At 45.0% G+C, this 16,054-nt stretch overlaps 1 protein-coding gene across 6 annotated transcripts in view; it reads left to right on the top strand.

Moving 5' to 3' along the window:
• Positions 1 to 10,829, top strand: part of LOC105466555 (family with sequence similarity 149 member A) — a 65,326-nt gene extending 54,497 nt beyond the window's left edge. Inside the window, exons 9-14 of one of the 6 annotated variants that reach the window (XM_024788117.2) lie at positions 3 to 106; positions 585 to 794; positions 2,532 to 2,652; positions 4,153 to 4,281; positions 4,369 to 4,447; positions 9,466 to 10,829. In XM_024788117.2, the coding sequence (XP_024643885.2) occupies positions 3 to 106; positions 585 to 794; positions 2,532 to 2,652; positions 4,153 to 4,281; positions 4,369 to 4,447; positions 9,466 to 9,569 (747 nt within the window). In that variant the 3' untranslated portion in view covers positions 9,570 to 10,829. Of the gene's footprint in view, positions 1 to 2; positions 107 to 584; positions 795 to 2,531; positions 2,653 to 4,152; positions 4,282 to 4,365; positions 4,448 to 5,258; positions 5,495 to 9,436 lie in introns of those variants that run through there. The other 5 variants (XM_024788119.2, XM_011715507.2, XM_024788118.2 and 2 more) reach the window with 5 other exon arrangements.
• The last annotated feature ends 5,225 nt before the right edge of the window (positions 10,830 to 16,054 follow it).

The raw sequence follows: 16,054 nt of genomic DNA, 5'->3' as shown, positions 1-16,054 counted from the left end.
AGATTCATCGCTTCTCCAACAGTTTTTATAGTGACATGAATGGCGTCATGACAATTCACGCAAAACCGCTTCAGCGGAGACCTACCTATTTCGCCGACAGAACACAGTACGTATCAGAATCAGTAGTAGTTACCCAGCCTCTTCCCTGGGCTGCAAACACTGGAGCACTGAAGATTGCAGGGGGCATGAGATCACGAAGGTCCCACTGAATTCCAGGCTTCGGATGTGCCTGAGCACGTCTGGAAACGCAGAAACAGACCCTTCAGTACCAACCACACGACAGTTACTATCGTGTATTTGGTTGGGAGAGATGGGGAAGGGGAATATAGTCCTGAAATTCTGAATCTTGTGGGCTTGGCTGTTTGATTACTAACAGTGAAAACCTTAGCTCTCTTCCTGTGGATGATTCTTCTTTGAAACAGAAATGGAAATGATGGGTCTTTTCATTCATTCAGCCAGTGCTTAGGAGTGTGTTCTAGGTGCCAGACTGTTCTAGACAGTCAGTGCTCAGCTGAGCACAGACAGGTGCGTTCCCTGTTATCCCAGCACTTGCAGCTGAGTAGCTCACAGGATTTCCTTCCCAGGAATGAGAAGGAGGACAAAGCCTCGGGTGGAGGGGCAGGTGCTCCCTCCTGCGCACGGCACAGACTGGGACGGGCCTCAGACACTCATGGATTACCGCCTTCTGCAAAGCAGACACCCGTGCCCTGGAGGCTGCCTTCTCTTGCTTCAGATTCTCAGAGACTCAAAACCCCCAACATCTATAGTGACGAAGTTCTTCGGGGAACAAAACTGTGAGTCTCGTTTCTCTCGTAGTAAACTAAAGGTCATGCAGGACCTAGACACTTGCCAGTTAGGGTTCATGGATCATCCCGGACAAATCATCCTCTATCTAGTTTTACATAGACGCTGTTCTAATGAGTTCATTGAGTATTTAACATTCTGCTGACTCCAGTGGTCTGCTTAGCTGTATACTAGGACACAAGGTCAGGACATCACACAGCTCATTTCGCCTGTGTGATGGTGGGGTGACCTTGGGTGGATTTCAGTGGACTCGTCTGTGAAATGAATAATTAGCTAATGCCTTTCAATTACATAATTAATACTTTTTAAGGGGAGGTTTAAATAAAATAATGTATATAAAATGCTATAAAAATAAAAGGACTGTGTCCCTATCGGATTATGTTTAAGGATGCCTTTCTATGTGGGAGTTTCAGTAAAGCTTTTGATCTCAGGGATGCACATCCCGTCATGGCCTCATTAGAAAGGTGTTTGTCTCTTGCCCTCCAGCTCACTTACCAGTATCAGCCAGTACTTACATTGATAATAACAGCTAATGTTTATTGATCGCTTTCTTTGTTATCAGCACCAGGTAAATGAATTACATTTATGATCTTATTTATTCCCCACCACAAACCTTTATATGGTTGGGACTCATACCATCCCAAATCTGAGACAGGAAACAGGCTAAGCCTGCCAGAGATCATCCCTGCCAGGAAGAGGCCCACCCGGACACACCCACAGTCTCCCAGGCTTTAGGGACCACCCACTGGACCCCCGGCCTGCAGGGGAGTGGTTATCGGGAGCTGGGCTCAGGAATGGGCGGCTGCCAACACTTACCTGGCACCCGGACTTTTTCCAGATGCAGTCGTAAAGCCCCTTTCAGCTTTTTAATTGGTGACTGTTTCTTTCACAGTTTGGGACTGATGTTTCCAGCTGTGTTGTGTCTGCTGTGCTGATTCCTTCGAGATCCCTCTCCCTCCTCTGCTTCGCTTCCCCCCATGCCAGTCAGCAGCACCCGGTGCCAGTCAACAGCACCCGGTGCCAGCCAGCAGCACACGGTGCCAGTCAGCAGCACATGGCAGGCTTTCTCCTCCTGCCCCAGCCTACCTGGGTCCCCCATCACACCTTCATCAAATAGAAACCCTGTATGTTTCCTACTGAGATACATTCAGATGCCTCCGATTGTGCCAGTCCCTCTGTGTTCTGACCCCTCCCTCCCTGTGAGCTGGTGATTTTTCAGCTTTCTTTTTATTATTGCCACCCTGAGGAGCCCTTTTAGACCATTCTTCCCAATTGCTCTCCCTACACATGGAATTGTAGTCCCACAGACAGCCTGTTTTTCTGTGTGCATAGCTGTGCTCTACACATACGAGGGAAGCCGTGGCTTCAGAGGGGCCAGTGCCCTCCCCCTTTGGTGATGCTGCCTCACCTGTGTCCCCCGGCTTCTCACCTGCCTGAATTCTCACCTGCCAGCCTCACTTTCCCTCTGACCCCCACACACACCAGCTCTGCATCTTCTCCCCTCCATCCTCTGTCTTCCACTTGTATCGAGATAACGTTTTCCCCCAGTTATCAGAGTGCTATAAGTTCCCTGGGGAGCACCAGGATAATACCACAAATAGCAGAAATGAAAGACCTCTTGTGTGCCCATCGCACAGAAGCATCAGCATCACAGCTGTTGGCAGATTTCCTGTCACTTGCCAGTTATCCATGTACCTGGGTGTCAGTGACATGATGCTGTGTTGCAGGCCGACTGGCGTGGACCACATGGTTTCGCCACTGGTTCAGACATCACGGAGCAGGTTCCCCCCGATAGGCGTGGAGACCAGGGAGCAGAATACGGCAGTTCCTGGATGCCGCCTTGTGTCTGTAAGACAGATTTCATTGTATTTCACTGGACCATTTAGGTTCTATATTGGAAAACAAACAAAAACAACCTTGGCACTTCCAAGTGAAACTAGTAACATAAGATCTGAGTGGCTATTTTCAAATGCCTTCATAATCTGTTTCCAGAAAGTAAATGAATGGCTTGTGAGAATTTACAGGGAGTGAGAGGCTTAATTCACCGTTTTGTGAAATAGAAGCATGTCTTAAACTAAATCAGAAATTCCAGGTGTCAAGGAAACCTCTGACAGGATGGTGGAGCAAAGAAGAGAGCATGAGATTTGGTCAGGAGACAGGCAGGTCCGCGTGGATCCTGCCACAGAAACTCTCTTCTATGACTTGGTACAAGTCACTTTAATCTCCCTGAGCCTTAGTGTTCTCTATAAAAGGGGATTAATGATTCTTACCTCTAAAGAATTGTTAGAAGGACCAAATGAACTCAGAGGTGTTAAATAATTCCTGATGTGAAATTATGAACTCAGTCAGTGATGACCGTGGTGTTTTTATCAGGTCTCACGTTTACAGCTAACCTCTGCCACGTCTGTTGCAGTGGAGGGTGATACCTTCTGCGGTGAAGCTCCCCTCAGCCAGGCAGTCGCACAGGCCTCGGGGAGTGTGCTGCTGTCCGTATGCAGAGCCAGGCAGCCCCCAGGTTTACAGCCACCCCTCCCTCCACTCTCACACAAGTAACTTGTCTCTATTCATTTTATACAACACAGAAGGACCCCTGTTGTAGGAACATAAAGACATAGTGAGAGGAAAACCCTGCCTGGGGCGAGGTTTCCTCCTGTGTGCCCTGTGCCACCTTGAGCCCAGCACTGGAACCCATTCCCAGAAGGCAGGAGTTGCAAAGTGTTCGTGTTTAACCTTAGAATAACATAATTTTACAAAAGGTGGCTGGACGCAGTGGCTCACGCCTGTAATCCCAGCACTTTGGGAAGCCAAGGTGGGTGAATCATGAGGGCAAGAGTTCGAGACCAGCCTGGCCAACAGAGTGAAACCTCATCTCTACTGAAAATGCAAAAAAATTACCCAGACGTGGTGGCATGCACCTGTAATCCCAGCTACTCAGGAGGCTGAGGTAGGAGGATCGCTTGAACCCAGGAAGCGGAGGTTGCAGTGAGCCGAGATCACGCCATTGCACTCCAGCCTGGGTGACAGAGCGAGACTCCGTCTCAGGAAAAAAAAAAAGGCAAACATCACATTAAAAAGCCTGCTACTTTACAAATGCAGAATTACATTTCTATTAAGGTTTTGTATCTCTCTTTCCCTATTATGACACTATCATTTTATCAGGTTTAATAGTGCAGTTACATAATCAAAATATATTTCTACAGGTGTTTATCCTTAGGAGACCTGATCCTTAGTAATGTCTAACTAAAAGTTTCCAAATAAATGAGTGAGTGATTGAGCATGTAGAAGTCTTCTTTTGTGTTTTTAAGGATTGCATTTATTTTAAACAAGAACATATTATCCTTCATTTAGTATAGAGGAAGGCATCTACAAAACCGTGTGTCGAGTGCCGTGCCTGACGGTATAGAACGATCACGTCTTCGAGAAAGAACCGCTACCCTGGAACAGCTGTCGAGGCCCAGCACAACCCACACGTTCCGGGTGGGTTCTCTGTTTACTGTAACTTTAATTTTGAAAAACATTTGAAAAAAATGAAATTTGTCCCTGATTTTATTTTTCTTCCAGCAGTTGGATACGCCTCGAAAAAGTTCACTGACACAAATGGAATTTGCTGCTCACACATGGACAGGGCAAAGTATTTTGACAGGTCAGCTTTTCTCCATATATAAATAAAGTGATGTAATATGTGAGATTTCAAGTTTCAGAAAGTGAAATGCAAGATTATCTACCTTGATAAGCCTATTCTGCTCGTGTAGGAGGGAATAGCAAGTGTCTGTGGCCTGTGGCCTGACCTCGGAAACCTCGATCACAGATCACACCTGCACAGACACGCACTCACTCACCTGCTGTCAGGTCAAGAAGGGGGAAATGTCCAAAAGCTCTCCATGAACTGGGGGCCTCACTCTAAAAAGAATGCTGTCTTGGGAGAAGTCAGTCCCTTGTTTGCTATAGAGTTTTCATGCTCTATTTCTAAGTGGAGTTTTAATCTTAGATTCTCTTTGAAAATCTGATGATAAAAATGCCTGAGAAAATTAACACAGATTTGCTAATTACTTTATAACATAAGGTTTTACAGAGAAATACGTATTCTCAGCCTGGTGTGTTGTTCGCAGGATATTCTAGTTTGAATACGGGCTGGTGATGTTTCCACTTCCAGAACAGTCACCAACGCTTTTTCGGGGCGGTAGTGTGGCCTCATCATGAGGTGTGCTGCTCTGGAGTCTGACGTTGGGTTTCCACCCTCGCTCTGCCACCAGCTGTGCAACCCTAGGAATGTCCCAACCCCTCTGGCCCTCAGCTTCCTCTTTTATAAGAAGCTGGGTAGATAAAATAATTATTGAAAATCTGTGAAAAGTACCTAGCTAGATACCAGGCATATATTGCTCAAAAATTATGAAGTATGAACCATTTGTATTATAAATGATCTGAAATTTCAGGGATAATTTATTGTTTTACAGAGAATTTTAAACATATAATCCTAAAAATAAATTTCGTACTTTGGGAGGCCGAGACGGGCAGATCTCGAGGTCAGGACATCAAGACCATCCCAGCTAACACAGTGAAACCCCGTCTCTACTAAAAAATACAAACAACTAGCTGGGTGAGGTGGCGGCGCCTGTAGTCCCAGCTACTCGGGAGGCTGAGGCAGGAGAATGGCGGGAACCCGGGAGGCGGAGCTTGTAGTAAGCTGAGATCCGGCCACTGCACTCCAGCCTGGGCGACAGAGCAAGACTCCGTCTCAAAAAATAATAATAATAAATAAATAAAATAAATTTCGTAAAAAGTAAGCATTGTGTAACAGATCTATCTGTTCTCAGCAGCCCTTCTGTCATCCTGTAGTACAGTGACGTCAGGGATTCTTCAGCTCTTTAAAATTTTGCTCCTGTGCTAATAGCTCTGGGCTGCTGTGCCTTTTTGTTGCTTCTCTGGACGCTGTATGTTCCTTAGCAGCATTAGCCGTCATTCTCATGGCAACAGCTCGTTCTCTAAAAAGCAGCCACGCTACATGGTTAGGTGTTGCTTTTTTTTTTTTTGAAGACGAAGTCTCGCTGTGATGTCCAGGCTGGAGTGCAATGGTGCAATCTCAGCTCACCGCAACCTCCACCTCCTGGGTTCAAGCAATTCTTCTGCCACAGCCCCCCACTGAGTAGCTGGGATTACAGGCATATGCCACGATGCCTGGCTAATTTTTGTATTTTTAGTAAAGATGAGGTTTCACCATATTGGCCAGGCTGGTCTCAAACTCCTGACCTCAGGTGATCCACCCATCTCAGCCTCCCAAAGTGCTGGGATTACAGGCATGAGCTACTGCGCCCAGCCCAGGTGTTGCTTTTAACACAATTGTAGATGCTTGGGGGGAAGTAGGTGCCCAAGTTAGCTTATCAATCGTGGATGGAGTATCAAGCACTCACTCTGTGCCAAGGTCTGTGCCGAAGGCTGGGATTCAAACAGCAGGGGTGTTTCTGTCTGTGCCTCAAGGAGCATTGAGCCTGGCAGGCAAGCTGGAAAAGGCTGTGAGGGGTGAGCAGGACCACCTGACTCCCCTGTCAGGTGGCTGGAGGGTGCCAAGGCTTCCTGGAGGAGATGACCATCGCAAGGGATGTGAGAGAGAGGGAGTGAGGACTGACGGGCGACTCTGTGGATGGCCAGCGGCGGGTGGTGCTGAGAGAGGGAACTGGAGAGATTCTGACGAGTTCACTTTTGGGGATGCTGACTGTAGCACGCCAAGCGGAGACGTCCAGTAGGTAGTTTGGGCACACATAGTGGAGGTTTGGAGTGGGAATTGGGTTCTGAATTTGTTTTAAATCTTCACTGTTAATCATTGACCAAATGCCAAGTCAGTGTATTCTCTTATCAGTAACTTTTTGCTTTGAAATACGCTATTCATTTCTTCTACAATTATAAAAATAATACATTATCAAAATAGACAACTTATAAAACACAAAAATCCACCGAGGAAAACACGGCCAATGCCCCTGGTCTCACCACGTAGAGAGAACGCGGCTCAAAGGCGCGAGCTGTGATGACAGTACGATGAGGCACGTGCCCCATGCAGACGTCCCCGGGCCCCAGGTGAGGCTGCAGGTGAGGCGCGCGCGGCCTCACACACAGATTAGAGATTGGGAGCAGAAGGCCTAAGTCTTGTCCCTCAAAAACGAAAAGCTGTTTCTGTCCTCCTAAGCACTCTGTCAACGTCAGCCCACCACGCTGCTCACACAGGGAGCCGCCTCTCTGGCCACCAGCTTAGGCAGCCCACCACGATCTGCTGGGACATTCGGGAATGAATTAAACACCAGAGTGGATTCATGTGGCACCTTTGGAATATCACTCACTGACTTCTGGAAGAGGAGGTGGGGGTAGAGCCGGTGTGGGGGGACTGCAGTGATCCTGGGGGCACCCACAGGAGGTACATTAACATGTGCAGTCACATATGGCCGCTTAACTCATGCAGGACCCAGAGAACGGTCCACACCAGTCATCTGCACCTTACTGCCTCTTAACTGCTGACCCAAGACAAAAGAGCTATTAGAAGGGAGAACACAGCCAACCAAATGCACAGCTCCAAGAGGTTCTGCATCTATAATGACAAGCTAACATTTAGTTCTTTGGTTCAAAATATTTCCCCTCCTTAACCATTTTTTAATGCTGCAAAGCTCATCCCCATCTGGGGAGTGCTAAGGGTATGTCCAGGCACCCTCAGGATCAGGCTGGCTTTTCTTCCTTTCCACCAGGTGCACAGGCAAACTGGCCACAGGGGACTCCCGGGAGCTCCATGCGGCTTGGCACGGCCCGTGCGGCCCGGAAGGGAGGGCAGAGATGCCCAGGGCTGTGGGCGCCGGTCTGTGCGGCCCGGAAGGGAGGGCAGAGATGCCCAGGGCTGTAGGTGCCGGCCTGTGCATTCCGGAGGAGACCATGCCTGGTGGTGGTGAGAGACACAGGCCTTGGCACACAAGTCCTAGCTCTGCTGCTGGGTGCTGTGGGACCAGGCATTCCCTGCGGGTCTCAGCGTCCGTATCTGTAAAATGGGAGTAACACCTCACTCAAAGACTCCCGAAGGGATTAAATAAAACACGGAGCAGGTAACGCGGTGCCTGGTGCGTAACAAGCCTCAGGATATCCAAGGACTCATCCTGATCACCCATGAGCCTATTGAAGGTCAACCCTGTCTCATTTAAAAACAAGGCTGTGCATCCAAGTCCGGGTAGGGTGACCCTGTCCAGGGCCACCCCCCACCTAGAACCAGCCAGGCTTGTGCTGCTGGAGAGAACTGGCCAAGCCAACGCACTCAGGACCAGCAGTGAGCAGCCTCCGAGCCCGCAGAACAGGCAGGGCCCCTGACAGGCAGGCTGTGTGCAGAGGCCCCTGGGGCACCGAGGGGCAGAAAACCTCCTGGGGAAAGAGGCTCTTTCACCCGCCCAAGTGGAGCCCGCCCCACTGAACACCGGATCTCCCAGCACTGTCGGGCCTTCAGTCACATTTTAAACACTGAACAGAGGGACCTGTGTTCCTTGATGTTTCGTCTTTGTTCATCCATCGGTCGTCCTCCAAATCAAAGTCCAGAAGCTTCTGCACTAATTTCGAGGTCAGGCTGAATCTTGAGTCATGAACCAAACTGTTTCAATTTTCCTCTAACTCTGTGTAAGTCTTCGTGGAGCTTATCATAAGCAGGATCCTCATAAGGGAATTTCTGAATCATTTCGATCAGTGATTCTAAGAACCACATCTTTCTGCGGTCCTTCTCAGTGGCACAGCTGTGCGGGAGACATTCCCACGCAAAAGCCAGGCCTCGGGAGCACCTGATCTCAGGCCGGATGTTGGTTCCATGCAGCGTGCGGTGCTGCCTTCCTTCAGTCACGCCCACGCTCCTGTCTTCCTTCTCCTTCAGTCACACCCACACTCCTGCCTTCCTCCCAGCCTTCCTGACACCCTTCCCCATGTAACCCACATCCGCCTTCATGATGGCATCCAACACGGCCTGGCTCCCAGGGTCAGGCCCAGATGCACTGCTTCAGAGGAGGCACTCTTATCAGTAACTCTGAGACAGCTATTACTGATGGTCAAAGGTCATTTCTATATCTGCAAAAGTGATCGAGGGTCCATAAGAGGGATCTTCCTGTCTTTCTGGGGGTTTATTTTCTTTTTCTCTGACAAGCAGGCCACATAACCTCCTTGCTAGCTTTGCATCCAGGTCAAAAAGCACTGGGAACTATTAACTTATCAACTTTTATTATTTCTGTGATAGAAAAAAAAAAGGAGCCAAAGGGGTATCCCAGGTAGTGGGAAGGATCCCTTAAAGTACCTGGCGTTGCACCTGCCCCTGGGAAGCAGTAGAACTGCCAGGAAGTAGAGCTCCCTCAGCCTCCTGGGCCAGGACTTGCCTCTGCATAGAAGCTTCTCGCAAATCCACCAGCTCGGGAGGACGCACGGCCTGCACCTCGACTTGGTTTTGGGGGAGCGCCCTTCCTTTTTCTCAGGACCCTAATTGGGAGTTTTTGCATATGACTATTTCCTAATTTATACAAAAGTGTATTAATAAAGTATTTTTAAGTATTTGCATGGAATGTACAAAACAGCCGTTCTGAGTAGTTGCCTTTGTAACATTTAATGAGAATTACCTCTTGCTTGCTGTTTCCAGGTTCACAATATGTGCCTAAATCTTTTCAGAGGACAACCTTGACTTTAAAGAAGAGATTCCAAGTGACATCTTGAAACCACCTCACCAGAACCATTGGCGCACTCATGGTCTCAGCACACCACTTATCGCTTGAAAACTGGAGGAACAAGTATTCTATTTATCTGTGTGTCTGACAGTGTGAGATGCTAGACTGAGAAAAATGCAAACAAATAAATCACTTAATTTTGAACACTTTGCATTTTAAAGAGAGTAAAAGTCAAATCCACCAAGCTGCCTTGCTGAAAGCATCTCCAAGGTTCTGTAGGCTTTGCTCAGAAGACCCTGATGTGTGTTTACAATCCGTCATTTTATCAGTGATACACAAACATAATTAGCATGTGTTTGTACTCACACACTAATTACATATAAGAATATATTATCTAGGGACATGCCATTTATAACTTTGTACTCTGATGTATTTTCTAGTCTCATTCTGTTAGTAATTCCGTCAAAATCATAGACACTAGTAGATATTAGTATTTGAGACAATATGTCAGTCTGAATAAGACTCAGATTGTTCTAGTCATGCTGACTTTCTCATACATTTTTAAAAAGTGCTTCAGCCATGAACCTTTTTGAGAAATGTCAGTGGTGAAATCTCCCAAGCTAATTTTCTTTTTCTAGTTTCCATCTTCAAATTCAGACAGTTCATGTGAAGTACCCCACATTTATTGATCTTAGGGTTGAATGTAAATATAAACGTAATTAAAAGCTATGGCAGATGATGTCATCTTTATTGTTTACAGTCGAAGCTCCTCCGTGGGAGGGGAGCCTCGCACCCTCCACGTGCCATCGGGAGCTGGCCTTTGCTCAGATGCCACCTCTGCAGTGACGCCTTCCCAGAGCCCTCGTCTCTTCTTGCTCTGTCCTCCTGCTCTGTTGGCTTTTCTTCAGAGCATGTATCCCCATCTAACATTACCGTAGAAAACGGAGCAGAGAATGGGAAGAGGAATTAGCAGAGCTGAGGCTCCAGGCATGTCTTTCTCTTGTCCCTCTCCCCACTGTTTCTCTTGATCGTGATTCAGTTCCTTACACTCATTTTTATATTCTCAGATCTCAACTCAGCTAATTTCTTCTTTTCTGTCAGATAATTGCATTTTGTCAGTCTAATTATTACTAATCCAAACTGTAACTTTATAAGGTTATATATATGAGCATATTTATAAACTTAGATTTATAATATACACACATATGTATCATATAAATGCATAATAAATTATTTTCAGACGATTTCTGGCTGTAAGGTGAAGGGATCATTGCCTACTTGTAGATGTCTGGAATTTTAAAAGATGTGTTCAGACTAACGCTAATGTTGTCCTTTATCACAGAGTGACAAAACAAAAATGACCCCAGAGCCCTGCCGCTGTTTGAATATTTCTCCTTGACCTTGCTGACTCCATTTCTTTTTTGCTTTCTTTTTTTTCGAAACGGAGTCTCATTCTGTCACCCAGGCTGGAGTGCAGTGGTACAATCTCAGCTCACTACAACCGCCGCCTCCTGGGCTCAAGCAATTCTCCTGCCTCAGCCTCCTGGGTAGCTAGGATTACAGGTGCATGCCACTACACCCAGCTAATTTTTTTGTATTTTTAGTAGAGATGGGGTTTCACCATGTTAGCCAGGCTGATGTCGAACTCCTGACTTCAGGTCATCTGCCTGCCTCAGCCTCCCAGAGTGCTGGGGTTACAGGTGTGAGCCACTGCGCTCGGCCAGCTGACTCCATTTCTATAGCAATGAGACACCTGAGGCAGCAGCAGCAACAGTGACCACCGGGTCCAGGCCTCTTTTCCATGGTCGCAGCTCCATGCATCCGGGGAAGATTGCTAATGCTTAGTTTTCTGCACAAAGCAAACCAAAGCATTTTTGAGAATTTTCTACATTATTCCTAAACATTAGCAATAGAAACTTTTAAGAGCAAATGCCAGTCTTAATTCAGCAGCTCTCACACTTGAGGAATAGTTAGATATGTGAGTAGCCTGGAGCCCATGTTATAGGGCTGCTGGTTAGGTGCACTCTGGTGCGTCACTACTGCTCAAAGCGTGACCCACTTGTTCTTTCAGAACCACTCGGGGTATTTCATGTCCATTTCCAGGAACCATCCAACTCCTTCCCTACTCAGTCCAAACTTCCTTTTTTTTTTTTTTTTTTTTAACTTTAAGTCCAGGGGAACATGTGCAGGTTGTTACACAGGCAAACTTGTGTCATGGGAGTTAGTTGTACAGATTACTTTATCACCCAGGTATTAAGCCTAGTGTCCATTAGTTACTTTTCCTGATTCTCTCCCTCCTTTCACCCTCCACCCTTTGGTGGAGGCCCCAGTGTGTGCTGTTCCGCTCTGTGTCCATGTGTTCTCATCATTTAGCTCCCACTTAGAAGTGAGAACGGATGGCATTTGTTCTTCTGTTTCTGCATTAGTTTGCTAAGGATGATGACTTCCAGCTCCAGCCATGCCTCTGCAAAGGACATAATCTCATTCTTTTCTATGAGCTCAAGCTTCGTAATAGGGAAAACACTGGATATTCAGTCTAAACTAACATTAAGGTAGGGTATCCAGGATAAAATGTTTTTTCTTTGAAAACCACTGAATATACTTTATGGTAACTTTATCTTGTTTGGCTTCAGAGGTTTGCAAATAAGAATCTATTATTTATATATAGGTAAAAAACAAAATGTTTTAAAAAATAGAACCAGTTCCAGTGATCTTGAGTCTTCTAAACATTTAAATTGGAAGATAAAGTACCATTTTAGAGATTACATAGATACTTGGCCCTGTCATTGATTTTAAAAATGACCTTCTCGTTGCACTGATTTTTACCCCTATGTTAAAGTTAGTATTTTATTTATACATTACATTAGATTTAGAGATTAGTAAATAATGCTTATATCAAGGATGGTGCTTTTTAAGCTAATTAGGTAAAAATGAGGGCAGTGTTTTTATAATCTACTTTAATAAATGAGTCTTACCTTAGAATTAATCTGTTAAAAATTAGAAAAATTGAACTACATCTGAGATAGATTTTTAAATTCAGATTAGTGACTACATTAATTAAAATGTCTGTTTATCCAAAACCAAAGGAAGAATGAAGAAATTTTAATCTAAGAAAATGTAAAATACCATAGAAAACTGCTAGATTTTGTGAATTTAATATGAAAGGAAGTATCCATATTGATATTATTCTGAACTAGATGAAATTTCTACGCCAATTCAGAAGTACATTTTTATATTATATATCATTTGGGTATTATATTTTTATTGTTTTCTTATAACTACAGATCATTGTGTAGGATTTTTGATTCCTTAATTTCTAATAAAATATAAAAGTGTCAAAAGAGTTTTCAAAAATGTGTTACATTTATAAAAGTATGTTTAGATTCCCAATTTTTGTATCATTTGGCAAATACTTCTCTATTCTACATTTTCTAATACAGAGGTATTTATTATTTCTACCTATGTAGCAAACTTTCCCCAGTAAATTCGAAGTATATGTCCCTATATATTTGCAAAGGCTTTTCATAATTTATGAATACTCCATTGTAATGTTTGTTTCAGAAGATTATGCTCCTGTGTGGTAATCATCATGGATTTGATTTCATCAGACATTTATTAAGCACTTTGTTGGTATAAGATTTTGCTCTAAGCATTATATTGAACAAGACAGTCTTTGGCCTAAAAGAACTTAGATTCTAGTGGAGGAGACAGACTATAAACGATTAAATAAAAACATAATACAGGTCAGGTAGCAATAAGTGCTATGAAGAAACAAAGCGAGGCAAGGTGACGGAGTGAAAGGAGCTGAACTTTCCATCGAGCGGTTGGGGATGGCTGTGTTGCAGAGGTGATATTTGAGCAAACCCCAAAGAAGATAAGAAAAGAAGCCTTGGAGATATCTGGGGAGAAAGAATTGTAGACAGAGCAAAAGACATGTGCCTAAACCAAGAGTCCACCTGGAATGTTTGAAGAACAGCAGAGAGGCCAGTGCCTGGGATGCAGTTGGCAAGGGAGTGAATAATAGGAGCTCAGTGAGGTAACAGGAGCTGAGGGACTAAGGTCCCTTTTGGACTATGGGAAATCTTAAGTAGTCTGAAATAAGAAGTCACTGGAACAGTTGAGTTTTGGGGATAGAATGATATAATCAACAAGAGATGATCATGTTTCAGTCAAATGATAGTGGTGAGAATCCCAGGACTGGGGATGTGTTTTGAAATTTCAGCCAAAAGATTTGCAATTGGATGAGAGTTGGAGTGTGTCTACAAAAAGATCAAGAATGCCTCCAAGGCTTTTGGCTTCATGCTTGGAAGGATGGTGTTGGCATTCACTGAAATTGGAAAGACTGCAAGGGGAACGCGTTTGGCAGCATGAGGGACATGTTATGTGTGAGGTGCCAATGAGATGCCTAAGTGGAGATATTGAGATATTTGGATATCCACACATGGGTGTGGAGGTGAGGTATAGACTGGAGGTATAAATTTGGGGATTGTCAGCATGTAGATGGTATTTAAGAACTGAAACGGATGAGGTAACCAAGAAAATGAGTGTAGAGAAATGGAGGAAAAAGGAGTTCTGAGCCTTGTGCCTTCTAACATCTAAAGGCCTGGGATGTGAAGGAAAACCAGCAAAGCAGACTGAGAAAGAATGACTGGTGAAGGGAAATAAGAGTTAGGAGAATATGGCATCCTCAAAGCGTGTGTGTGTGTGCGTGCAGGGGAAGTGTTTCAAGGAAGCCACAGGGACTTATGTATGTTGAATGCTGTTGATGAGTCAATTAAGATAAGGTCTGAGAATCGGACTAAAGGTTTAGCCACATGGAAGTTACCAGTGGCCTTAACAAGATCTGCTATGTGAATGGACAAGGTGAAAGTCTGCTTGCAGTGGGTTCGGGAGAAAAGGAGAGAAATTGAAGACAGTCATGGGCAAGTCTTGTAGGGAATTTTTCTGTACAGAGGAGTAGAGTAATGTGTGTGTGTGTGCGTGTGCACGCACGTGTGTTTCCTAGTAAGGTTCATCTTGATGAGTGTCGTCATTATTCAGTATAAAATGTTGATCCAAAAAGAAAGATAGCTGTAGTGTTCTCTGGAGAACGTGTGGGGTGTATTCCCACTGGAAAATTAAAGAAAACGCTGACAGAGCTGAGTGAATAGTAAGTTATAATTCAGAAGCAACATTCAGAGAAGGATACACCTTGTGAAGTATGTCTTCAGAGTTCACAAAAAGAACACTGTGGGGGTGAAAGTTTTAGCTTAGAGGGCAAAATATTTCAAAAATACACAGAATCAAAATGATGTTAAAAATAAATGAGGCATTCCACTACTGTTTATTGAAGAATAGTTCACGTGAAACTGACCTACTGAGAACAACTATAAAAGCTGTAAATGGACAAGAAACAGCTCTTTGGAGGTACACGTGGACACCCACATCCACACCTACCCAACCCCCCAGCACAAAGCAGCATAACTTCAGGAAGCAAATTGGGAGACAACAGGAATAATACATTGAGGTGAACCCCATATTTGCTACTGTTTTCTTTCCCTGTATCAATATATTTTAGACTAATAATGGGGCATAGAGACCAAGAAAAAGGGATACCCTCAAAATTTGTGACAAGCTCACTAGACTGCCAAAAGGAATGATGTTGGGAAATGTCTCAGACTTTGAATTGACAACCTTGAAGAACTAGACTCTAGGAGTCAGGGCAAACTCAGTACAGACGAGTGCTTGAAACACTGGAAGCAGAACCTAGAATCAATGAAACCTCTGTTTACATCCAGGTTATATGCCTGCACTTTATATGACCGTACTTTATACTTTGTTTGCCTGGGTATCACCAGTGGAGCCTGCAAAACCACAAATATTGCAGAATGGCAAATGTTGCTGCCTGAACATTCCTCTGGAAGCTTTGTCTCAGAGGGGCACCCGGCTGTATGAGGTGTCAGTTGGCCCCTACTGGGAGGTGCCTCCCAGTTAGGCTACTCGGGGGTCAGGGACCCACTTGAGGAGGCAGTCTGTCCGTTCTCAGATCTCAAACTCCGTGCTGGGAGAAGCACGACTCTCTTCAAAGCTCAGTTGGAAATGCAGAAATCACCCGTCTTCTGTGTCACTCATGCTGGGAGCTGTGGACTGTAGCTGTTCCTATTCAGCCATCTTGGAACCTCGATTTTCGAGAGTTATTTCTTTCAAGGGAAAAGGGAGCTGGCAAAGCTGAAATCTGTAAAGCAAGCTGGAAGGCTGGAAATTCAGGTAAGAGTTCAGTAGTGAGTCTGAAATCCACAGGACAAGGCAAGTAGCCTGGAAATTGTGGTAGGGTCTCTGTGTTGCCATCTTGAGGCCAGATTCTTTCTTCTTCAAAAAACCTCAGTCTTTTTTTTTTTTTTTTCTTTTTTGAGACAGAGTTTTGCTCTTGTCGCCCAGACTGGAGTACAATGGCGCAATCTCGGCTCACTACAACCTCCACCTCCTGGTTTCAAACGATTCTCCTACTTCAGCCTCTCAAGTAGCTGGGATTACAGGCATGTGCCACCACACTCAGCTGATTTTGTATTTTTAGTAGAGATGGAGTTTCACCATGTTGGTCAGGCTAGTCTCGA

Source organism: Macaca nemestrina, chromosome 3 (genome assembly GCF_043159975.1).
Source record: "Macaca nemestrina isolate mMacNem1 chromosome 3, mMacNem.hap1, whole genome shotgun sequence".
Lineage (NCBI taxonomy): Eukaryota > Metazoa > Chordata > Mammalia > Primates > Cercopithecidae > Macaca > Macaca nemestrina.
The sequence above is the reverse complement of the archived record's forward strand: the minus strand, read 5'-3'. Positions and strand labels throughout refer to the sequence as shown.